Here is a 26410-nt window from a genome sequence, read left to right on the forward strand (position 1 = left end):
AAGAAATTTAATCATAATCACAATTTAAAGTGTGATCTGTATGCTCAATTTTGATAGACTTGAAAGGAAGGCTTTTTCTCCATTTGCACTATGAGAAACACAATATTGCATTAAAGTTACTATACGTTTAATCTGAAGTTGTAAACAGAAGCCACAATACTACTTTTCAAGTACCAACAACTCAATTGCACTGTTTAGACCCAACAATCACCCAAGTAAGAGCCATGTGATTCATTTGTCAGCATAGCCATATAGTTGGTTACATTACTCTATTTGTTCATGATCTACAATTCGCTTGATGTTATGGTGAAGTTTGGAAACAGAAGTAAAGACATTAAGTTTTGTGACCTTAACGTTCGCCCTGAAATCTATGGATTTCCGTACGGTAATGCAAACATCGCAATGACCCAGCAAAGTCAGCGAAGAAAAAAGCTGCTAGCAACACGGATGTAAACAATGGGTGATTTAAAATATCCTTTAAAAACCATCTTTGCATATGTTTTATGAGGAAGAAACTGCACTTGTGCTCCCCAAAACAATGTGTCTTTTGAGAAACACTGCTTCAAGAAATGTATCCCTTTATTACACCTATTAGGCCATCATTTTATGTGTGCTGTCCATTATTTGTGAGGTCTCTGGAAACGTTTTTTTCAGAGGCATTTCTCTGATCAGAAAATAAACAGTCCTAAACTTAGCCAAAGCAAATAAACTCTGGGATGGACATGTTTGTACAGCAGTGGTTTGACTCCAGGGGAGGAGCGGGGCCTTTTGATTGGCTATTCAGTTCTGTTCTCCTGCGGCATGTAAGAATGTCCCATAGGCAATTACATAACTAAGGAACTTTGCCCTTGACCTCTGGGTGTCTGTTCAGCTGGAATCTGCTCCTGTTTCAGGGCTTCTTATAAGTCAAATAATTCACCCCCCAAAAAAGTTAACTGCTTCATAGCTTTTTTTTTTTCCCCCCAAGCCGGCTTGCTTGTTGAAGCAATATAATATTTGTGGCCGGTAAAGGATGTGGGCCGCAGTGCACTATGACAAAGACACTGCTGGTGGTGGCAGTTTTCAGTGCAGTGTTGCCTCCCATCTCCTTTGGGACAGTAATCCCAATGCTATAGGGCTGGAGATAAAAGAGGGGCCTAGAATACATTCAGGGCCTTCATACAGGGCTTTGCTGTACTAAAAACCCAATGTCTGCTGTTGTGACAGACAGATGAGGCCATGTAGTCATCTATTGTTCACTGCTTCTTAGTACAGACATCTTTTATTGCATAAACAAACACTGGCTGGTACAGAATTAAAATATGACAAAGCTACAAATGTATAATGTAACTGTTTCAGATGTGCTTTTCAATAAATAAAGCAGCAATGTGTGTGGAGGTCAGAAGATGATATGAAATTAGATACCATCTGGACACCTCGAAAATAAATAAAAAATCTGCATAGATTACTATCACATAAATATATGATAGAGATTTCTGTGGCAAGTTAATGTTGGAGAATTAAAAAACTAGATCAGAGGATAAAACAGTATGTGATCTGCAACAACTGGCCAAAACAGGATGACTCAAAACTCCCAGCATTTCAGCACAAAACCTCTCTATGGGCTGTCAAATCAACTTTTAGCAGCAACTTCAGAGCAGCATGACATTCCTGAAAAAAAAAAAAATGGATCTCCTGCGTTGCTTTCCACTTCACTTTTTCTCTGGCTTCTGTTCCCCTGCAGGGCACAGTGTTATTGGCCCATAAAGAAGTTGCCCAGCTCTTAGTAGGAGGCAAGACTCTAGTTCCAAAAGCACTCACTCTCACACACAGCATGAAAACAAATCTTTAAAAAAGGTGGGCCAAGACAGATGGGAAAGAACGATGAAAAATGATTGATGCCCTTTTGCAATTAAAACATTTTAAAGGGCTGTAATGTTGTGCAGACACCAACAGCTCAGTCTTGACTCAGACAGATGTACAAAAGCAGTGGGGGAGAGAAGTATTTGCTTACTGGTCAACCCAGTCCAGTGGGGTCTGTTACTTTGTGCCCACCGACTAGTGCAATGTGCCTTTCTGATGGCACTGTACCAAAACATTCCCAGTGACGGCTCATGTCTACCAGCTGATTTGGTTGTGTGCAGTGCAGTTTTAAGTTATTATTTTGATTGATTGATTGATTGATTCTCTGAAACAGCTGTTATCTCACACAATGTGTGTTCTTTCTGGTAGGTTGCTGCAGTTTAAATAGACTTTACCCTAGAGTAAGAACATATATACACTGAACATGAACATGCAAATAAACTGAAACCCTCACAGAATATCAACCATCCAGAACATCAGATAATGTATGCATTAGCCTGGCACAATCAATATCGTTCAAACCAATACCACAAAGTAGTTAACAACCCAGCGACTGAAAACCCACTGCCTGACAATAAGCGCATAGACTTGCTGCATTGAAAGTGCTGAGTCTAGTCTCTAGTATGAACAAAAACAAGCTTAAAAAGGACATAGCCTACTCCTCAGTGAAAACAGATGCTGAAGCCTGTTGGTGACCTGGGGGAGAACACTATGTGTCCATGTCGACCGAGTGCCTGCGCCATTCTGACCAACAACATATTGCATCTGTCTGCAGCCGGGATGCCGGATGCCCTCAGCTCCTTTTGCTGATAACCCACTACCCCAGATTTGGAGCTGGCTGCTAGGCACTCAGTGACACAATCCCATTAATAAGAGTTGCTTCCTGCTGCTAACTGTTGTACTGGATCCAAAGAGGGAGAATGAGAGAAAACGTGACAGCCTTGATTAATACCCAGGGGATTATCTTCACTGTTGAGTGGAGGAGAGATGAGGAATATAACCACTCTATGTTGGTAAAACACTGATTTTTTGTGGTTTACCTCAAACGAAATGAAGGACACAAAAAACCCCTCTTAAATACACTCATTTCATCGGTCTAAATCTAAGTGACCCTAGTATGAACCTTTAGCAAATTACTCATAAACTGGATTAGAAGTGCCCTGCTTTATCAATCTCTCTGATGCATTTTGCATCAGAGATTGATTAAATCTCTCTGATGCATGTTCAGGAGGTAAGCGTCACATGTGACCACATGGTTTAGCTGTTATTAATCTCAAATCTAAATCTCATGAATCAGAGATGTAGTGAAACTTATGGTAAAAACACTCTGTCTCGACGCATGTCACCTTAACAGAGTGCGCTCTCCAAGACCTGACTGGCACAGTGCCTGTGTGCAGCAGATGGAAGTGGTTTACACAACACTAAGTTTGGCACATTTAGTGCTGACCTAATGTACCAATAACATCACCAACATTATATTCTGTTGACATCTTTCAAATAGCTGGATCTGTGTGGACTTTGCAACACTTTGCATAAATGATGGCGTACATGTAAAGGAAAAATGTAAAGTGTTTTCAATAGGATTCCCTAATTACTTCTTGTTACACTTCCTGGTACAACTATCTGTCATTATGCATCATCAGCTATCAACATCCCCCCCCCTCACCCTGTTGTCACGCAATATTCAGCATGCGGGCAAGATCAACTAGGGCACAGCTTGAAAGTCAGGAGAAGGGCACTAACTGAGTCACTGTTTTGATCCAACATACGACATACAGTACAAGTCACAGAATTACATTTTAAATTGAGTTTGATAGTTTGATAATTCCCACAGATTAAAATGCAACAGGAAAAAAAAAGTATGATATTTTATCATCAAAAGTTGATAGGGATGGGTGGGCTGGACCTTGGATTTCAAATCCATGTAACCAACATTATTATGAGACATGCTTTGCCTCTTGCCTCTGACACTGACCCAGATTTCACTGCCAGATCAAGCTAGGAGGAAAACATGAAAAAACACTATTAAATGTACATGTATTATTTACAGGCCCTAGGCTGAGGCCACGTGTTCTTCTCTGTTCTTCAGCAAAGAGGAAAGTCATTCAACCAAAAGGTCAACAGCCGTGAGGGCAGCCATAGTGGTGTAATAGTGAAAGTTGAGGCAATAAACAAGCTGTTACTCGTAGGGATGCATGATGTCCTTTCTTTTAAAAACGAAGACGCTCAGAGAGGCTATCAATTTCGAAATGGTCAATATTTTCACCACAATCAACAAAGCAAGCTTGCAGTCCACAATGACATGTTGTCTGTGAGAAAGCAAATGGGTATTGTGTGAGCTACACTGAGAGATGATTGGCGTCATTCTACCTTGGGAGCGCTTGTTTGAGAACACAGTGGCGTAGCTATGTGCAAACAAATGATAATAAACTCTATTATGCACCGTTATAGTCTGTAAATTCCCCTCAGATCAAGCTGGCCTTGTCATGGGGGCAGGAGAGTCACAACATCACAGGCTGCTGGCAATGATGGCGATTAAAGCCCTCCCTAATGGAGCAGCAGCGGGGCATGGGGCTGTGCCAAAGAGCAGGCCAGGACAAAGAGGACCAGAGAGCAAGCTTGCTGCCTGAGAAAGTGACCTGGAGTCCAGAGTCCTCCACACCGCTCCAGGTGCAGATATGCGTGAGAGTGTGTGTGTGTGTGTGTGTGTGTGTGTGTGTGTGTGTGAAGCAAAGGTGGGCACGCAACCAAACGGCCAGTCCGGCCATCCGCTTTGCAGGCGCGCTGAAAAAAGACTGAACAAACTGAAAACATTTTTCAACAACTTGCGCTTAATGGCTTCTATTGAATGATTTCTGCCCTCTGTCGAATGTGCACACATGTGCGAGGCAAACAAGAGTTTTCCTAACACACAAGCATCCAGACTGGTTAAACATAAACCTGTAAACCAAACAAACACTGCTCTTTATTTACAGTACAGCACAAACAGCAGGGAGACATCAAGACCGGTACATTTGCAAAACATGAGCCCTCAGCTGGCAATCAGAAAAGGACAAAGGAGCCAACAGCCGTGCCATAATTAATCCACTAAGCATACAAAACCTTGATTGAAAAGAGACAAGATGACCGTCCGATGCGTTAGCTTTAAAGGCTCTGAAAACATATTTTCTTAAATCAGCTTCTTACTATGAGCGGTGGGATCCTACATGATTACAAAATAATCTGCCAAAGTTGGAACCGTTCTGAAAATGTTGCATGAGAGATTTGAGGGTTTTTTTGTCTATGCTTCTGACTGATTTAAAGTGGGCGTGACAGTTAACCCTGTACTGTTTTACATTTAAAAAAAAAAAACTCTACCCATGGACTTTTGTACAGTTAATATGATCATCTGTTCAATCATCTACCGAATAAATACACGCAGAAGAACAAGGTTACAATTTTCACTGTATTACAGTACATGAATTCACTCCAGTATAAAATGTTCCCCAGACAAGCGCCGCATTACCAGTTTCAGCATCGTCTGCACAACAGGCCGGCAAACACTTGGTCTGGCTTGGTTTCCCAGAAGTGAATGGAGAAAGCAGCTGTACTGGACTTAACAAATCAACAGTGAGCCGAATCCAAATGTACAGCATTATTACTCTCACTCCGTAGGGAGGCAAAGGGCGTAGAGTTTAAGCAGTTAAGTTGAATGGAAATGGGAAAATGTTCTGAGTCAAACAGTTAAGGGGAAAGTTCTTTGTTAGGATGGTGAACTTGAATACAATGTTTGATTTTTTTTTACCCTTTCAACTCCAAAGTAACAAAAAAGAAACTGAATAACTAACAAATGCAAATGAGATCTAGTTTATTGCAAAGTTGATGAGAAAGTGAATTGGAAATGCAGCTACATGTTATTCAGGGGACTTTTTTTTTTATGCTTCCTGGCTTCAGAAAAATCTTCCAAAAAAAAAAAAAAAAAAGGAGGCTGCAAAACCAGTCTCTCTCGCTGAAGGCTTTTCATGGTTCAATCAGTGGGGCTGCACATGTGGGCCCCTGTCTATCTCTGTTGATGCAGGGCTGACACAAGACGCACGCCTCACTACGCTAAGCTGCACGGGCCAGACAAGTGCAAACACTATTCATCACCATGGCACTGGCAGGGGGACTTTGGCCCTCTATACACACCACATTAGACCCCAGCATCTCATCCGACAGCGTTCATGAAGAGGCTTTTGGCACGTTTAAATTTTTTTTTTTTTTTAAAAAGCACTGATGCAACTCAAAGCGGGCCAGCCAACAAGCTCACACAGAGGAGAGCTACTAGAGTGGCCAACAGTCCCACACGCTGTCGCCTTCCAAGTCTGAGCTAAATGGTTGTTACTTTTTCCAGGAGTCTATCTAGCGACTCTGAAGGATTACCACACACACTACCTTTCACAGTCATCTTACATCACTGTTTGTTTGATCAGCGCGGGTAATAAAGTTCCCATCTGGTTTCCCAACTCAGACTTTTCTCTTCAGACTCTGGCCAACAAAGAGGCGGGACATATTTGTGGAAAGCCACAAAGAGAAAGACACTATCCTTTTCTTTTCTTTTTTTTTGTCTTATCTGATCCTCTGGGGATTTTAAGTTCACAAATGGAATTAGAAAGTTGAAAAGAACTGCAGGATTCAAAAGTCAAGCCAAGCGTAGAAACAGTCTGGCATCAAAAGGAGCAACAAACTAGAAACATTTAGTAGAAGTTTGTAACATCGCCCTTTAATTCATGTTTTAAATCACATATGGCACACGTTAAAAGCATTTCTGTATGTATGTAAATGCTCATAGTTTGAACTAAACTGATTCATGCAAAAGAGTTAAAGTCAAGGTGACACATTTGATTTATGCACAAAGTATGCTACATGCATTAAAACTACTTTGATATGTCTAAACTTCACGCACATACAGCTGGAATACAGCTTCAGTGGCAGCAACATTCCTCCATTGGCATAATGTTTGATCTATTTTTACATTCTATGCTTTATCTAATGCAACAACGGTGTGTTTTAATGTTGTGGTGTGATGTAGCTTTTCATCCCACAAGGTTACCCTCTCCATGTTTGATGAGTTTCAAGCTGGATCCCTCAAGGGATTCCCAGCAGAGAGGAAAGCAGGTCAACTCTGACAAGACGCCACTTTGGGATGTTTCTCAGAGAGGTGAATAGTTGTATTCATGCAGTCCATGCTGAGCAGTAATTTATTCCAGTCGGCAGCATTAAGATCTCCTAAAACCTGGAGGCGTACCGCAGGCGTAACCCACCTTCAGTCAGTTTATCCACTTTCAATGCTGACGTTGATCTTTTTTCTGTGTCCCATAAAGCCTCAGCTTATAGTTTACACAATGCAGGGATATGATTTTAATGAAATAAGAAACTTTGAATGATCCCAAAAGTGAAGGTCAGAGTTAGCCGTTTTTCCTTTACCCCTTGCACAACTGACTATAACGCCCATTTGACAGAGAGCTTCACATCCACACATTGTTCATGTTGTGTGATGATACCACCGTTCGCCGTTATTGAGCCGGATACTCTCTGCGCAGCGCTGAATATGGCAAACTTCGATAACCAGTTGCCATATCTCAAAAAGACTCAACTCTGGATGACTATTGAGAGCTGACACATCTGCTACAGCCCCTCTGCTCGGGGTCTGCAGCGGTCTGACGGTGCTTATAAGCAGCAGATGTAGGCAATTAGCGACCGCACTTTTCATCTAACATTAAATGAGCCTCTGTTTGGGTTAGGGGCAAACAGGAGAAACTAGACTCTCTGTCCTATCAGCTGTATCCTCCAACCATTACAGTTCGTCCACAAAAAGGAAAAAACAAGACAAACAAAACAAAAAAGAAATCCCAATCCCAACCCCCCGTCCCCCTCCTCCTCCTCCTCCTCCTGCACGCAGAGAGGAGGAATGAATGAGTTGGGAAGCAGACGGTCTGGAGACAATGCAAAGTTAACTTTTGAGAAAAGTTGCATCGAGTGCAAAAGTGTAACAAACACACACACACACACACGGCCCAAAAAATGTAACATTTTTTATCACCCATCCGAGCAACAGCAGATGTCAGAACTTGCCTCTTTATCTCTGCAAAGGTGCTCCCTCTCGTCCTAAATCCACTCTACGGACAAAAGTAGGATCCAAGAGGTGATTCTCCCAAGCTGGAGTGGCTCCTGAAGCCCTTCCCCGGCTGTCTTTAGTTCAACTCGTATCTGCTGTGCCGGATGAGTCTGAACGTGGCTCTCATCTGGATCTCAGCACTTTGAATGGAGCTCTGAATGGACTTCAGAGTGCGGGGTCCGCCGGGCGCAGGGAGTGGCTGGAGCGGCGTCTCTGGGCTCGTCCAGCGTCCCCTAATCACCTCCAGCGCGGGGGGGTGGGGCTGTGGTGCTTTCAGGTGTTGTCGGAAATGTTGCTGCTACATGTTGTTTTCCACATGAAGCATGAATCCCCCTTTACTGTGATACATGCAAAGCAGTTTGCCAAGCACAATCCATTTATAATATTAAACTTTACATGCCAAAAACATAACAATATATCAAACTGTATGCCTCTACGACGACTTTCTGGAAAAGTAATGAATAAAATATGTATATGGGACGGATGAATGTACTAATAAATGTGTTTTGTTTATTTTTTTTTTTGAATATGTAGGTATTCTCAAAAAGATATTTGACCAAACAGGGTTTACAGAAGTTCCTGGAATGAGTACTGAGATTTACGAGGTAAACTGTAACGCAACATTAAAGTTTTCCCTTCACGCCAGAGACAGACTCAGCATCCACCCGACAGCACAACACCCCCCTCCTGTGTCTTAATGCTAGATAGCAGCGACTAGTTGACCCGTTGTGTAATTATACCAACGCTGGGTCAGTTTGCGTTAACACAGAGGGGCAGGAAACTGATCCTGGAACAGCTTTTTGTTTGTTTGAGGGGGTGAAACATTTCTGCTATTCGTTTACCCGTTAACTAAAGAAAATTACTTCCCACCGTAGAGGGGTGTTGAGGTACAATAGTTGTCGTCGTTACGCCACCCTGCTTTATGGGCAGGGACTAAACGCAGTCATATCACATTAAATTACATATTCACGGGAAAATTTACCAGGGTTAATTCCACTCCGACGTTTTTTGTCTCCGTTTTCTTACACTTTGTGAACTGTACTCCCCCCCCGCACACACACAAATGTAATGACCCACATAGAGTCCGTGTTGATGCGCATGCGCGGTCTACAATTTCCTCTTACCTGGAAGCTACTAACGGTGTCAATAGTTTTTATTTCACGTCCTGTTTTTGCTCATTAAGAGGATTTCGGTGAGTCGCTGTTTGTTTTTTATGTAAGTTAGTGCAATGTAGCGATGTGGGCATATATGTAAGCGTACTGTGGCACTGCGTCAGGAAGACAAATGAAGCTGACTAGTTATTATTAGCTATCGATAGCTGACTAATATTAACAGACATTAGGTTATCTGTGTCTGTCTGTGTCATTTAACACCTTTAATATCGCCCTTTATGCACTTTGGTCTCACATGTTGTGTTAAAAAGAAAATATTAAAAAAAACAAACGTCATGTCGTGTGATGGCTTAAGTATGATAACAGTGAACACCAATAGGCACACGACCAAGACTGATGCTATGAATACACAGTTTACTTCTTACTGTAACATTAACATACATTAATGTTAGTATGAGTCATCTGATAATGTGATATTATCATATTAAAAAAAAAGGTTGACTAACTCCAGTGTTGTACCCTTGTTTGTTTCCATTACAATTATTATTAATTAATGCCAATTTTACATCTCAGACTGTAGTGCTGCACAATGTCTGCAGTTGTTTAATACATTCATATGAGGTGATTGTTGGATTATTTGTTCTCAGCTGTGTGTATAGCCTAACAACGCAGATCTACTGCTGATCAATCTCTTTTTGCTCTGTCTTCCAGACTGTCTTTTATGAGTAATCAAAGGCAGCAGAAGCCTACGCTAACAGGCCAGCGTTTCAAAACACGAAAAAGAGGTGAGAAACTTTGTTGGTAATTGTTCTTTTTATACAAACAAGGAGGTGAAGAACACTGCTTGTTTGTCTTCCACTGACCTCTCTTTCCAGCAGCTCACTTGCTTGCAGTCGCAGACACCGACGTATGATTGTCAGGTTTAATCGCCGAAGACCATCCTTGTTTGTTCACTGACAAGATATCTAATACATTCTTTTTTTCACACTGAAGAGTAGGCACACATACATTTCTTGTTGAATAAGACTTAGTTAAAATGCCTTATGCAATGCAGAGGATATGTAAATGTTTGTTTGTTCATGACCCTTGTTTGGACATGTGTTTTTAGAATGTCATAAGTAAGTAGCAGGGATAAACTGAAGTAAATATATGTCTTTTCAACAGATGAAAAGGAGAGGTTTGACCCTACCCAGTTTCAGGAAAGCATCATACAAGGTCTGAACCAAACCGGCACTGATTTGGAAGCTGTCGCAAAGTTCCTCGATGCATCTGGTGCCAAGCTTGACTACCGACGCTATGCTGAAACTCTGTTCGACATCCTGGTGGCCGGTGGAATGCTGGGTAAGAGGCGGGGCTCTTCCATATTTTGTTTTATTATTATATTTTTAAAAAGTGGTCATCACTGGTTTGATGGTAATACATTCAGTTCATTGTACTATCTGAGGACTAGGTGTCATCACACTAATAATTCCCAGGATAAACAACTTCTTCATTCAGTTTTGTGCAACTATAGAGACAAAATCATACAAAGTAATGCAACTCATTGGAAGTATGATGGTTGTACAAGATAAAACAATTAAAAAAATGTGTTTTCTTTCAGCCCCAGGGGGTACCCTGTCAGATGAGGTGACCTGCACTGAGTTTTGTCTCTTCAAAGCACAAGAGGACATGGAGACCATGCAGGCATATGCACAGGTGAATACCATTCAATTCCTGAATCCATCATATTCTACTGTTATCATTACAAATAATGAAACATATTCCTTTCCGTTCCCTTTTAGGTCTTTAACAAGCTCATCAGGCGCTACAAATACTTGGAGAAAGGGTTTGAGGAGGAGATTAAAAAGGTTTGTCTTTTGCTAGAGGCATTTTACAGAATCACATAGTACCTTTCCAGGCCAAACTTTTCAATTCATTTCAACTCAAATTTAAAAAGAAATTGGATCGACTCAATTCAGCCTACAGGATTGTGCTTATATGTTTGTTCTTTCGCAGCTGCTGCTGTTCCTCAAGGGCTTCACAGAGTCTGAGCGCAACAAACTGGCCATGCTAACAGGGATTCTGCTGGCCAACGGCAATCTCTCTGCATCCATTCTTAGCAGCCTCTTCAACGAGAATCTTGTCAAAGAAGGTACTTACTCTTCTGTCTCGTGGGCGTGCTTTGTTGTATTGTTTGTTTTGCAGATAAGGAAGTAGGAGTAGCTGGACTGAGATGAAATTAGATCTGAATTGGGGGAAGAGTCATTTTGTGCCTTCAAATTAATCTTGAAAAACAAGATAAACCATATTTGTTTTCCTCTTCAGTAGCTGCGATTGTTTTTTTTAACTGTTAAAATGGTATCCTCTCTTGCTCTTTCTCGCATATTGCCTTTTCTTCCCAACATCTGTCTTTTTAAAAAGCGTAGCGTATTGTCTTCATGATGATTTCCTAACAATTATCATCACAATTAATCCCAAAATTAATTCTAAAGCGTGAAGTCCTTGTTTACTCTATTGTTTAAAAATCTGCCCACACTTTCTCATCCTAACTGTAGTGCAGACTGTGCACATAATGGAGCAATCAAACAGTACTGATCAAAAAGTGTCAAATCTGAATCTAAAGTCATCATAAAAAAAATGTAAATTAAGAAAATCTAATTGTTCTTGCACTGCATAAACATGACTAAAAGTCTTCCATATGAGGGGATAAATGTGTGTGTTTAATGACACCACTTGCAGCCATGTTGTACATTTAGGTGTTTTGTTTGTTTTGTTCTTGTTAATTACTTACCTGAAAATCAGTAAGTGCCTGCATTACTCTATTATTTCAGATTACATAGATTTAGCAAGCAATAACCTTTTGCGATTCTAATGACAAGAAATCTCCATAAACCATTGTAGCTGGTGTCAGTTGGCAGTAACAAATGATGCAACTTGCAACTGGGCAGACGCACAAACTGACAGGCCAAGCTACCCCCAAAGGACCAACAAAGGGCAACTGATAAAACTGTCAACTGATATGATTTTGACATTTAGAGAGTTTTAAAGAGATATATCAATCCGCCGCCCAGTGTAGTTCTTTATGTTTGATACATTGCTAATACATGTTTGATAAGGATTCCTTAAACTGGAGAAACAAGAATTGCTATTGATATAGACAGGGATGGAGATGCATTTATAGATAAAGCTGTGTACTGAGTGGGACATTTTACAATTGGAAAAATAAAGTTGACAAATGATGTAACAGGCAATGTTTCTAGACTTTAAGACATATCTTCGGCTCTTGTCTACTGCAGCTTTGACCGACGTGCTGACACCAGTATATCTGCAATAAGCTTACATGCTCTGCCTAACATCACTTCAGACAACAGCAGATATGCACGTACATTTTACACCGAAAAAGAACCTGAAAATCCAACATTATGGATAAACAGTAAAGTAGTTTTATCACTTGTGTGAATACGTTTTAAAGGCCTCATCACTTGAGTGTTAATTGATAATGTCTGAAAAAAGATTGAGAGGGTAGTTTGAGCAAGTTTTGCTCTGATTTGGCGGCCAAATATCTTCCTGCTTGTCACAGACTGAATGATAGGTAGCTTCAGCCCAACAGCACCCAACAGCCCTAAAACCCTTATGATAAATAGAAGTTGTCTATTTCACATCTGCAAACAGTATCACTGAAATCTGTTTCTTGTTTAGGTATACATGCATATTTTATACACCTGTGGTCCAAACTGATTTTTGTTGACTGCATCATTGTTTTTCTTAGGCATTGTTCAAGTGAAAACCTGTCTTATAACATCCTGTGGAGGTGTTTACCAGTGTATTACTCAGGCCTAGCTTTATCCTGGCAGGTCTGTTAGCAACAGCTGACACATCTTCATGCATTTGTTCAGGTGTTTCAGCGTGCTTTGCAGTTAAACTCTTCAAATCCTGGCTTTCTGAAAAGGACATTAGCTCTGTTGCTGCCAGTCTCCGAAAGGTTGGCATGGACAACAGGCTCATGGTGAGAATAACAACTCGAGTATAACATCTTTATGACACTGAGATGCAGTCAGGGTCAGTAATTTTTACACTCCCTAAAATGCACAATAAAATAAGACTAATAATCAGCATGCATTTAGTTCCAAGCTATAGTGGCATCCACTGTTCCATTAAGATGGCTTGTCTGACCGAACAATGTCTGCCTCAATATTTGACTGTGCGCTCTTTCAGGAACTGTTCCCTGCCAACAAGCGCAGTTGTGAGCACTTCTCAAAGTACTTCACAGACGCCGGGCTCAAGGAGCTTTCGGACTTTGCCAGGAACCAGCAGTCCATAGGTGCCCGAAAGGAGCTGCAGAAAGAACTTCAGGAGCAGATTTCACGTGGGGACCCCCTCAAAGATGTAAGCCTTCTTCATTGTCCGTGCCCCTCTTTTCTTCCACACCTTTGAGGGTAGCACTTAAGATTGCTTTCTTCTTAACTTCTGCCCCCTTTTGTCTTGAGGAGTGCCCGGAGAACAGGATGCAGTGAAACAATAACACGTTGCTTAAATCTACTCAACCTGAACATAATTCTCTGCTCCTGCAAACCTCTATATCCTGCCAGTGTACCTCAGACTTCAGCCAGATTTGATAAGTAATAAGCCTAAGCATATGCTGGCCATGGTTTGCATGCTTTGCCAATAACGGGTGTTCCATCTCTGGGCCTGGGTCTTACAGATCATCGCCTACATCCGAGAGGAAATCAAGAAGAACAACATCTCCGAGCAGACCATGATTTGGCTCATTTGGTCCAGTGTAATGAGCTCCGTGGAGTGGAACAAGAAGGAGGAGCTGGTCACAGAACAAGCCATCAAACTTTTAAAGGTGAAACTTCTGTTATTATGGCTCTGCTTTTCCTCGACCCTGTGGCAGTCGTGACAATGCGATCGGAAACGAGAGATCTAAAGAAACTTATGGATGTCGCTCTTAAATTGTGCCTTTAAGATGTTTCAAAATCCAGGCTGCTGTTGGCTTTGAACTTAGCAATGAAAATAATTGATTTACTTACCCAAAGCCATTGAAAGTGGAAGCGATATAAGAAATCCGAAAAACATCCTGAGTGTTTTTTTTTTTTTGTCCTCTGTGAGGTCAGAGAAACCTCGACCTCCACTGCTTTTGTGCATTTTTACCATATCTGTACTCTAGCTCTACTCTACTCTAACATTTAATTTCCCCTGTTTTACATTCAGCAATACAGCCCACTGTTGAAGGCTTTTACTTCCCAAGGCCTCTCTGAACTTACCCTCCTGCTCAAGATCCAGGAGTACTGTTACGACAACATTCACTTCATGAAGGCCTTCCAGAAAATAGTTGTTTTGCTCTACAAAGGTATTTGTGTCCCTGGGCTCCCTTTCTCCTCCTCACATTTGTGAAAAAAAAAATGCCATTTTATAGTGGGAAGCTATGTGTGAATGATGCCAGATGGCCAGAAATTATAGCCAAAAGTTTGTCTTGATTGATGTTGCCAACCTGCCTAGCGACATCTGTTTTTTTCGAGCACCTGCAGACGCATTTGTGCTGTTGGCATCGTGTTGAGTAGAACTTTTATTTATTTATTTTCTTGTTAATTTTTTCAAAGCCGATGTCTTGAGCGAGGAGGCAATTCTGAAGTGGTACAACGAAGCCCACCTCGCCAAAGGAAAGAGTCTTTTCATTGAGCAGATGAAGAAGTTCGTTGAGTGGCTCAAGAACGCAGAGGAAGGTGAGCACCTCACAGTCTCCCTTGGTTCTGTCTTAGTTTGTGATCCTGGTTCTACCTCCCACAGCCATAGGTTGCCAAAACACATGGCATGGGGATCTCATTTGTGCTGAGCAACTGTATTGGGCGACTTTTTTCTGTCCCACTTTTGACAGAAAAAATGACATTGGTGGCGATGCATGTCGAGCTGGGCGATCCATTGATTGGATTTATATTTTAAAATGGAGATTTAAACTACAAATGATAATGTGGGGATATGCAGCTGCTAAGGACTAAGTAAAACAAGCCCCAATCAACTAATACACACATAACGTAAAATCAGCCACACAGTGTGTTTTATTTTTTGGGTCGTATCATCCAGCCCTAGATGCATCGATATTTGAGCACAGCGCTTACAGATGTTTAATTTTTTTTTTTCCAGAGTCCGAGTCTGAAGAAGAGGAGGCAGACTGAAGACCTCTAGCTATAACTAGCATGTTGATTTGTATTTTTACATTAACATAGCACCAGATGCAGTAGAAGGATTTGTTAAAGAAGTCTGTCTATGTTTCCTTTTTTTTTCCTTTTTCTATTCTATTACCTCCTGGTATCTAGTTCAACTGTAATGTAAGGGCTTTAATATTGCTTTTATTTTCAACATGTTTTCTGTCGGAATCAATACTTGTACTCTTCTTTATACTCCTTTGGGAGCCGGTCACAGTGCCACATTTAGCTAAATAGATTGGAAACCCCTTTCATGTAACAAAGTGGGACTTTTTTTTGGATAGATGGTTCCCTTTAAAATAGCCAGTTTGGAGGCATATTTCAAAGCTATTGTATTTAGTCATGGAACTCTTATTGCCAGAAGTCCATCTGTGTAGCCATGATATCTTGGTCCCCTGAAAGGCAAACTGTTTTTGTAACCTCATTTGACATTTATGCCAATTATGTGACATATTTTTTGCCACTTTTTAGATTCTGTCTCCATTATTGGTGGCAGAGATGTGCCATTTAAAACAGCAGTGATGATTGTTGCAAAGCCCCATAACATGAACATTAATTGTTTTATATTCTTATGTAACAGAACCATGCAAGTTTTCTTTTTTTTTCCTTTACCATACAGTTTGACTTTTTAAAATAAATGGAAATGAATGGTTTTCATTACTGCTGTATTTACTGTTACGTATGGTCACATCAAATAGCTATTATAGTGTGAACATACTAAGGAGAAAATATACACAGGCAATCATATGGAAAGGTTCTCGTAGAAATTCAGCTAAATCTGTTGTGTCACAGATCAACCTTTTGTTCCCTTTAAATTTTCCATTGGTTGATCTGCTCTAGCCTCACCTAATCAAGTAATCAAGAAAGGCAGCCTAGCATGCGTGACCTGAGGTGCAAACAACCAACTCACTCACCTCACTTCTATCCCACTTTAAATGGTAATTATGGCTCAGTCAAGCATGCAAAAATGAGAGTGATATGGTGATTCAAGATGTTATGAAAAACGGAGGTCCCTGCACATTCATTACGACAAGTCATTTTACAAAGTCTAAAAACAATGGGCCGCTCATTTAAATGCTATGCCACAAAAACATAAACAAAGTCCGAATTTTGAGTGCATATTTAACCTCATGCCTGGCCGGTGATGTTCAAGTGTCAGAAAACTTGGTTTCGATTTCCTCAAACAACCAATACTTTTATATTTGATACTTTTTACATTGGTAGGCCTCGGCTTCAAAGCAAGACCATTATCTTCACCCTCTGCAAAGGATCCATTCATGCATGCTTGAGCATTTTTTACATATCTTCCAGAGAAAAGCTTCACCTCAGCTGCAGCTATTATACAGTTATTATGCTGTTACCAAGACCTTGAGTTCAGCGGAGTGGTTATGGTTAGAAGTACAATATGAATGTTAAGAGGAAACTGAATGACTGAAAAATAATTACACATTGGTAACAATTTCTCAAGTGTGTTTTTTTTTTTGACCTTGACACATAGAATGAGGAATACAGTCCAAGTCAGCATGCAAATTACTAATATACTGTACAGTACAGCAGGACACAAAGAACATTATTGATTGATAATCAGTTTCACTCAGTACCAACAGATGGCAGTAAGTCCTTAAGAGATTCTTCCTTCTCCTATTAAACCCCTACACAGTTTAAGAGTCAAGCTCAAATAGAAAATGCCATTTTGAAGAAACCAGACTAGAAAGTATTAGACACAGGCAGAACTACAAAGTATCCGACGAGTATTTTCTCTGCTTCTCTGTCCCAAGAGGATTTGTTTGCCTTTTGGTTTTATTTAGTCGCTCTAAAGAACATGAAACAATTTGGGAGAGTGACATGCCGGCTGGGGGAAACAGGGCTGCTTTTGAGATTTGTGTGTGGCAGAATGTGCACATTTGCGTGCGTGCAGCGCTGAATGGCAATGATGCCGCCCGAGCCTACCCCTTCCTGTGTAAAGCACTAAGCAATACCATCTTGGTGGGACTGTTATCTGCTTGTTACCAGCGCTGCCTCACTTCACACCACACACAGAGAGCTCCTCCCTGTGTGTTATTTTGTACAGGCACTGAGCATAGCTGCATATTGAAGAAGCCTCTAGTATAATGAGCTGTACACACTGTGCCCTGACATATCTGTTTGTTTTTTCATTCGCCATTTTTTAAAGCAATTGCATAAGCTGCTGGGAATACAGTAGACTGTAGGCTTACCTGGTTTCGCAAGTGAATCTCAAGGCATGTCAAGGAGTGAAAATTGGTGGTGCTAAACATACTGTACAAGACAGACATAAACCTTGTCTCTCAGTGACAGGGAGGCCATGGTGGCTGCATTCCCTTATTGACTTTTTATACATGGCTTCATCTCATCATCCTGCAGCCACGACAAGAACAAGTTACGTGGATTTTTATTTTTGTCATTTTGAAATCTTTTTTTTTCAATGACATTAAATAATGTGTCAGAGAGAGAGAAAAAAACAGAACGCTGACTTAATTTATTTTTGGAAAATTCTGTCTCAGTTAGACTTCCCACTTGAACTGAACAGACCAGCACAATGTGCCAGGGAATGCCAGGGGAGTTGAGGAGAGCAATTATTCTGGATTTCACACTGCGGCTTTGGTCAGTAAACATGACTCAGACTGCAATGCAGAACTCATCTGAATAATGTCAGAAAACAGAGGGAGACAGGGCAACATTCTTTTGAATGAGAAGAGTGACTTGAGATGATTTTTAGTTTTCAACAAAAAATAACCCCCCCCCCCCCGACTGCGCCGTGATTTGCTGAGCACAACAGATGCACTGTTTTTGTTTTGGGCAAATTGCAAGTGATATCTGTTTGCTTTGCATTTCAAGAAGCTTTGTGTCGCAGGGCAGTTTTTAATGCTCTGCTGCTTTTGTATGTGTGGAAGACCACTCTAATGCTGGGCTTAGCACCCAGGTGAAATATGGAAATGAGGATCAACATGTTGACTCACTAAATGCTGCCAATTTGTCCCCGGATCAACTCTTGCCAAACATCCTAAAGCAGTGCATCCTCCCGACCTCAATGTAGTCATATTATGGACAACTGAGCACCTCTGTGGCAGGAACTAGCAGCTAAGCTCTTAAAACCAAGAGGGCTGAAGAGTTTTTCGGTTTATAGGCAGGCAGCCGCTGTTGTCTGTCAGATGTCCCCACTCAGCTCATGCTGGTCTCTGTCCCTGGAATTAACACTGCCATCCTCACCAGCCTCGTCTCCTTGAGGCAGGCAGCACATAGCTGCTTTTTAATGTTGTGAAACCATTATACTCAAGGTTATTCATCATGTATAATACTCCTGTTTTAGAGGCAGCTTAATTAAAGATGACAACTATTAGGTGTGAACCTTTTAGACCAAGGTTGCTGCCTGACTGAAAGTGCTGTCGAGTCTTTGGGCTTTGTCTGTATACCTTAAACTCTCCTCTCCTTATTTATCTTGGACTTAATTTGTCATGATTCTAACTTTAACATTTTGGTAATAATAATTGCCATACAATGCCAAATAACTATAATGTACAGGTAGGATAATGACAAGTGTCCATGGAAATTGTAATGCAAATTTGTTACTAATAGTATGTAGGCCTTGCAGATAAATAATGTTTAGTTGTTTAGACCCACGTAGGTAATTTGGCAGACAGTCTGGCAGGATAATTTATAGACAAACCTTTCCATAGAGTGTGAGTTAGAATCACATTATTTATGTCAAACTGGATGGAACCAAGACAAGGCCCCACCATGTTAACAACAGATTTATTGTAGGCAATGAAGCCATAGGGCCAGACACATATAGGTGCAACTGTGAGGGTAGGTCTTAATACACTGCAAAGGCTACTTCTTTCTATTTCAACCACCTGAATAAATCCAGTGAGGTAGTCTTGACTTTATCATATTTGTATTTCACTTTTTTGTCTCAAAAACTGTCAGGTGGTCCTAGTACTTTCAGACAAATAAAAGGAGTTGCATGTTTTGTGAGATTGCACAATGTTTCTTTTAATAGAGTATTAAAAGGACATCAACAGGAAGCTGGAAGATTATTTCAAATGACCCAGCCGCTATTGTACTCCCCAGGAGCTGGTGCACGTGCTATTTAATAACTAAGGTGTAAAGGCAGAGATGTAGCAACAACAGGGCTTGGCTATCCTTTGAAAATATCAAATAAGAAAGCTAAACAAACAGTAGTCATTAAGGTGAGCACTTTCCAAAATTGGGTGAAAGGAGTTATAATTGAATAGCTGAAACGTGCAAGTTGTGCTGAGAGGGTTCACTGATGGTCACCACAGCCTCATATAAAAGCATCTTCACTCCCTGAAAGCCCCTCTGCCAGCTTATGCGGACCACACAGAGTGTGTGTAACGGCCTGGCTGTGCGAGTCTGGGGATTTAGCAGCTAGACTTGAGTCAACACTGAGGCTCATCACAAACATCATTACTTTCTCTTGGCTTGTCCTTTTCCCTCTTCAGTGGCCCAGGTCTGATAGCTGTGTACAAACGACTGGGAGCAAAGGGATGGATGGCCTAGTTTGATAAAGAATTATCAACTCAAGGGCTGCCAGTTACTGGGAATGTGCTCACCGTTATAATCATCTGACCTGCTGCTTCTCACGTTGAGTTTTCACTCATTCCTCATACAAGTAATCAGTGTCATCAGGGCCTAACAGGCCACTGATGAAGGTACCATCACTGCATTCAGTTGGAGATGTGCGAGAAGTGAAAAGGAGGGGTGGGCACTTTGACAGAGCCCTCATGGGAACATCAAAGCTACATCACAACACTTTGGCTGTGACAAACTGCACTGATAACTTGCAAATGGAATGAAAGTTTGCATCTCCAGAATGTTTTTAACGAGTCTCCCTGGAGTGCGGCATAATGACTGTGGAACTCTGGAATGGAGAGAGAGAGTGAAAGTGTTCGGTCTGCATGCAGCTCTCAGCTTTCTTTTGCCCGTTTATGCATCAGCGGCTCTAGGGACTCAGACAGGCTGTGAAAAGACATGAAAAAGCCTCTACAAAACTGTTTGTTTTTGTAAGGAATGGAAGAGTAGGGAGGAGGAATCCACTTAATATTAATATCCAGTTGCATAGCAAATATTCAATAAAACCCACCCATAATAAAGAACACTGAAATGTAAAATGTAAAACCTCACCAAGGACAGATTAGATAAGCAACAGGAAAAGCTTTTTGCACGATTTCAAGGTCTTTTACTGTTGAGGTGTATATGTGTGTGCAATAAGCAACTAAACAGCTAACTGGCACTAAATTCTACACACTGGTCCTTTAAAGTTTTCAGGCTGGCTAATGAACTGTACAATACATAGAAAAAGGGTAATGCCTTTTGACACTTCAACCCCACAAAAAATCATTGCCATAGAATCTACATAATACCTAAAAATAAATTTACCTCACCGTGAAGGGAGAATGTATCATATAACTATTCTATACAGGGAAAAGGTTTTAACTTATTGCCATCTTCCGTGACAGAATTTACAATCCAGTTGTTACATACCTCACATATTAAGAAAATATGGGCAATCTGGACAACGAAAAGCTAATAATAAAAATAATTACACAAAGTAAATTGTCTGTCTGCCTGAATCCATGGGAATGCAGCATTAACTACAGCCTCATTTAATTATCTTGCATAACAAACTGATTTATCAAGATGTCAGTTCATCGAAATGGATCAATTAGCCTACAGTTAAAAGCTAGAGAAAAATCATGAGGTAAAAAATTAGTTATTTTCTTTTTATAAGGCTAGCCGCAACTATTGCACTTGATACAACAAGCTGTAACTCTCTTTATCTTTTGCTTTAGCCATCTAGTTGACGCTCCCTCAGTGTCAACCAGACACTGACAATAAGTGCGAAGGTGACCCACAGATTGCCAAATGAGAGTGCAGTTATTGCAGTTTGGTTTGGTTTTTAGCTCCGTTTCGTAGTAATTTCAAATAAATTCTGTTTCTTTTTCCGACACTAATTGACTAGATTAGTTATTTTAGCTTACAAGCATAATCACAGAGAGAAGTGACTGAACATGGGATGCCCCGATACGTATGCACCTGATACATCTTCATGGCAGTGTGACATTACATAACTTCTCTTTAGTTGAGCAGGGCGAGTAGAAGCAAAGTAAGCAGTTCCAAGATATTTAAAGCAACTTATACAACAACATTAGCAACATTTAATTTGTTACTGCAAAAAATGCAAATGCAAGTAGGCCTAAATGTACTTGTAATTGGTCTGACAAAAAGTGCCGTCGGTGCATCCTGAACATTAACATTACTGTGACTTTATATTGGCTAATGCAGACAGCTATATCAGTTTCTTTATTTGTATTCTAGTCTAGTTAGCTAGACTCTTCAGAAAAATCTAAATTGCTGCCTAGTGATGATGTCTCCAAAGATTTATTTGTAGAAACCTGAGTAAATAAGTAAACCTGTGATCTGAAATCACAGCTCACAGATGACTTAACCAATGAAGACTAAACAATAGCAACTGGATTTGTCTTGAACATTCATGAGGCTTGATCAGCTCCACTGAAAGTAGGAATTATCCAGCATTTAAACTTCTGTGTCAGTCACACCCTTATGTAAGTGTTGCTTGAGCTATGTGAGAGTATGAATTGCTGTGAAATTCTAGGGCAAAGTTATTATTCCAAAGCTTTAAAATCGGAGAGGTGAAGTCACAGTCTTCCCCGTCTACTGAGAGATGCTTGTCACAGCCTGACAGTAATGGATTCCTTCACACCTCTTTTAAACCATCCGTTTCTGCACCCAAGTTTAAACATGGCTTCCGTAATGCTTTTTAATCGTAAATAAATGTATATAGTTTAAACAGCACATGTGCAGTTTAGATTTCAAGTTGAATTTAGGTTGAAGGGGCTCTTTAAACTCTGCAACCAAAAAACATTCCCCTCTTTAAATTGAATTGGGCCTGGTTGACACTGAACATTTTTACATAACATTTTATATTGAGGAAGTACTCAGTTTACTTAATATTACAAAGGAAGGAAAGAAAGAAAAAAGGGGAAGGCTTAGGTTATTCCTGTAACAAGGAGCATACAAACTTAAGGCAGCTTCATCAGATTTTGAATTGATTCTCACACAGTACCATGACCTGAGAACTCTGGAGTGCTCGTAGCTTTCAAGCATTGTATCTTGTACCACAAATGAATCAAAACGTGGGAACAAACTGTATCTCATGCGCACACAATAATGTTTCGAGGGCTCAGTTTAGTAAAACCTGGCCTCAATATTATTATTTTTTTCTCTACATGGCCACTGCGGGGCTCTGTAAAAATGACATTGGGTAAAACACACATTTCCCACCAGCCCTTCTGGTGCTGTTACCTGGAGCTCTGGCCTCCTTTTGAAATGGACCACAAGGGAAAATCATTTTCTTGTGATTAATATGTAATTACAGTATATTTGCAAACATCCCACATGGCCTGAAAAGTTTTCCTGCACTGAACAAAAAATAGACTGACCTGATCAGATTATATGCTATCTGGTATTCTATTACCATTGTTATTTATAAATGATTTGGAATTTCCCCATTGTGGGACTATTAAAGGAATATCTTATTAAAATGATGTTCAATAATGATTTGAGTCATGAATGACACTTTCTGTTTATGCATTTGTGAAAATGTGCAGAATGTGTTGCAGGTCACCATGGCAACTTACAATTTGTTCTACACTTCTACATGTCTTCACATTATTTATTTCCTTTTTCACCTTTTGTTTTTTGTCATATAGAAATAACATGCAGTTTCATTTAAAACAAGCGATACGACAAAATAAGCCGACCATTTATAATATTATGAGTCATTCTGCTAGCACATTCTCTGAACATTTTTTTTTTTTTTCTTTTTTTTTTTTCCCCCCATGGCCTTTTCAAATGGCCTTTATTGGATAGAGACAGCTGAGATTGAACAAGGAAAGGTTGGGTAAGAGAGAGAGAGAGAGGGGGAATGACACGCAGGCAAAGGGGCCGCAGGTCGGATTCAAAACTGCGGCGCCGCTGCAGCAACTCCGTATATGGGCCGTTAGCTCTACCGACTGAGCTAACCGGGCACCTGTCTGAACAGTATTTTGCACATTCCTCTAACAGTTATATTGTACATATTGTCTCTCTTTTTATTGTCTTTATTTTTTATATTTATTCATATTTTTCTATGTTTATTGATATGCACCAATTTGCTAAGGCAAATTCCTTGTATTGGCAATAAACCCGATTGACTGTGCCCTGGTTTTGGTTAATAATAAACATGTTGTGTCTTTATTCAATGAGGACTTTTTTTGTTAAACCAGACCATAATCTTTCTCTAACCGTAACCATGATGTGCTGTAGATGCCTAATCATGACCATAAAAGAAAGTGTATGCTATGATGTTGTTTCACAAGTTTAAGATATTTTGGCAGAAAACAAATGAAATACGTTGTCAGTGAACATTTAGCTAATATGCTCAGTATCAACATTTTTGCAACTTGCCAGATACGTTAATGAAGGACATTTCCCCTGTACTGTGCTGTATGCTATAAAAGGACAAATGATTGAGAGTTTCTTGTGAAGGAAGGAAAATTGCACATGTAATCTGCCTTGCATTTTCAAGCTGAGGTTGCAATCAAAAACAACAGGAAGTTAAGACACATTGTGAGCAGAAGAGGAGATTAAACTGAAATCGGAGGAACATTTTGCTCCTGAACAGAAGAGAGATTCATTCTTGACATCCACCATCTTTACTCACTACCCAACAAACAGCACACAGAGTTAATTCTAATAGGCTTATTACTGATATCGCCTTATCCGTTGGTGTCCAACTGTAACACACTTGCCGTGATCTACAGTACTGTCAAAATACAATTATTCACAGTCATTCTAAATTCTATAGCAGACAACCAAAAAAACAGGAATGGTGAAAAAAAACACATAATCACACCAAAAAACCCATTCACTTGGCTGTAGTGTACAAAATTGTTTGCTGAAGCAACTCTCTTACACACAAAATGTACAGAGAGATGTCAATTTTCATCCTCTTGCTAAAATCTGAATCAATTACGTGACTCTCAGAATTGCGTTATTCTTAGATATTGCACACAATATGAACAATAAGGACATTTTGTCTTTGTCACTGATGAGATGAAAGGGGTGAAAGCCATCATGCCTTATTGATTTCGCCTTTCAAAGCAAGAGATGAAGAGGGATAAACCAGGCAGACAAAGATTTTTAAGAGACAAGCCAGATTGTGAGGCTGCAGCTCAATAGCAGAGCATGTCGATTATTTCTCTTGAGTTCGTGTATTTTAGCACATGAGGTTTTGTGCAGCACATAACATTCAGTGTACGCTTTTTGAGTTGAACAAAGTAAATAAGTAAAGTAAATAAAACTTTTCCCGACAAAGTCATAATTGTATAACCCGTACTACTTTTGGTGGCTTCAAACTGAATTGTGTGAGGTGTTTTGTTTAATTACTCAATTAAAAAATATATATATTGTGATTTTAACATGTTTGCACAGGCTTTTCCCTGCAGTACACCTGACATACAGTATAATACAGTATCTTGCCCATGCATCATTACACACCACTGAGCAACAGGTCAAACGCATCCAAATTAAACCAGCTCCAATGCTGACACCTAGTATGTCATTGTAAACATGTTTTTTATGACCAATAAGCTGTTAATCATGGGGCATACATCAGTAAAAACATACTATAACATTGAATAATTTAGTTTTTTTATTATTACAGCTTCTAAGTCTACAGAGCCAATTCTACAATCCCAGCTTTGATATTTGCTTATCCTAGGGTTATCCCAGTCAGAGTTGATTTGCACAGATAACCTAATGCATTTGTAATCACAGCCTGGACTTTAATTTGCTCTGATCTGACCATGCGATTGTCTCAGACCCCTACAGTTTAAAGATCTTGTAAGGGCAATTGAGTTGGTACAGCACAGGGTTTCCATTTCCATTAGTTCCCCTCAAAAACATACCCAAGACATGATTTAATAAGGCTCTCGAATACACAGAAAGCCTTTACAAGCTGTTTATTAAGACCCTGTTTTTTTCCCATGGATTTTTCTAAAAGCTGCTCCTCAGATACGACACTTTTATGAACTGAACTGAACCATTGTACTTACTTTACCATTTTCCAAACTCAATTAATTCATCATTCCATACTGATTCAAAATTGTTGTGGTCAAATATTGCTAATCTATCTCTTGGATGTAACAAGAGCAAAGGGCTACTCTTGTGGTGTGCACCTTTGAATTAGTCTAGATGGCAAAGATGAATCATGTGTAAGGGGCAGAGGCCACAGGTGTGACTTCCTTCCGCCATTTTGAAAGTGTAGCAGAGATCGAAGACCTCTTCTTAGAGCACATGTGGCTGTTTATTAGTAAAATAGGCCACAAATTTAAACATGCAGTCATTAATTACCAGCACAACATTAACTTACCCCAACAAACTATCATCTTTTTTTAGGTTACTCTAAAAGTTTAAGGGAAGATGCTTAATTGTTGTTGGTTGCAGCTCCAGAGATTCTTTGCAGTGCAAGTTCAGTTACATTTGCAGAGAATAGTTACCAGATTATGAATCTTGAATCTTATTTATTTTATTTGTTTGTTTGTTTTTATTTTATCTATCTATATGTCTTCTTAATCTAGTTTATGTAGTTTTAAGTATATCTTTTTATTATACATATTGTTAAACCTGTTAAATCTATTTGATTGGATTTTACTGTCATTTTTATCTTTATATTGTATTTTTAAATTCACCATATCTAGTTTTATTTCATCGCCTTGTCAGTCATCTGTGAAGCACTGCACTGAACCACACTGAACTGTATGAAAGGTGCTATACAAATAACGTTTGATTGATCAATCCAGTACAAATGTAAAAAGACCATTATGGAAATTAATAGGAGCTTCTATAGAATCTTTTGTGTACTGAATGTCTCAGTAACTGCTCCCAACTTCATCTCAACCTCAGTCTCTCTACCATCCCACTGGCTCATAAATAGACCACAAATGTGCATTCTTACAATACAGACCTGATTTGAGAACTGGCACAGCAGCTGGAGTCATAACATGCTATCATTTTCTTTATATTATAAAGAA

General features: G+C 39.9%; 2 protein-coding genes across 6 annotated transcripts in view; one reads left to right on the forward strand and one right to left on the reverse strand.

Moving 5' to 3' along the window:
* The window catches only part of myo1b (myosin IB), a 58179-nt gene extending 49971 nt beyond the window's left edge, over positions 1 to 8208 (reverse strand). For 3 of the 5 annotated variants that reach the window (XM_035676397.1, XM_035676394.1, XM_035676395.1), the window contains exon 1: positions 7936 to 8207. The gene's annotated coding sequence lies outside the window, so the exon portion shown is untranslated. Of the gene's footprint in view, positions 1 to 7935 lie in introns of all 5 variants that reach the window. The other 2 variants (XM_035676393.1, XM_035676396.1) reach the window with 2 other exon arrangements.
* Positions 8209 to 9055: 847 nt separating this feature from the next.
* LOC118339267 (basic leucine zipper and W2 domain-containing protein 1-A-like) lies at positions 9056 to 15932 on the forward strand. Its single transcript, XM_035676841.1, has 12 exons — positions 9056 to 9170; positions 9802 to 9875; positions 10255 to 10431; positions 10691 to 10785; positions 10872 to 10937; positions 11086 to 11221; positions 12966 to 13075; positions 13285 to 13455; positions 13772 to 13918; positions 14284 to 14422; positions 14673 to 14795; positions 15214 to 15932. Exons 2-12 carry the CDS (start codon positions 9812 to 9814, stop codon positions 15243 to 15245), a joined length of 1260 nt encoding a protein of 419 aa, XP_035532734.1. The 5' UTR covers positions 9056 to 9170; positions 9802 to 9811; the 3' UTR covers positions 15246 to 15932.
* The last annotated feature ends 10478 nt before the right edge of the window (positions 15933 to 26410 follow it).

Source organism: Morone saxatilis, unplaced genomic scaffold (assembly GCF_004916995.1).
Source record: "Morone saxatilis isolate NCDOM2014 unplaced genomic scaffold, NCSU_SB_2.0 Contig5, whole genome shotgun sequence".
NCBI lineage: Eukaryota > Metazoa > Chordata > Actinopteri > Moronidae > Morone > Morone saxatilis.

Coding starts and splice junctions, on each gene's coding strand:
- LOC118339267 (XM_035676841.1), top strand. CDS start 9,812: ATGAGTAATCAAAGGCAGCAGAAGCCTACGCTAACAGGCCAGCGTTTC. Junction 13,919..14,283: donor AAGCCATCAAACTTTTAAAG/GTGAAACTTCTG, acceptor TTTTACATTCAG/CAATACAGCCCACTGTTGAA. Junction 14,423..14,672: donor AGTTGTTTTGCTCTACAAAG/GTATTTGTGTCC, acceptor ATTTTTTCAAAG/CCGATGTCTTGAGCGAGGAG.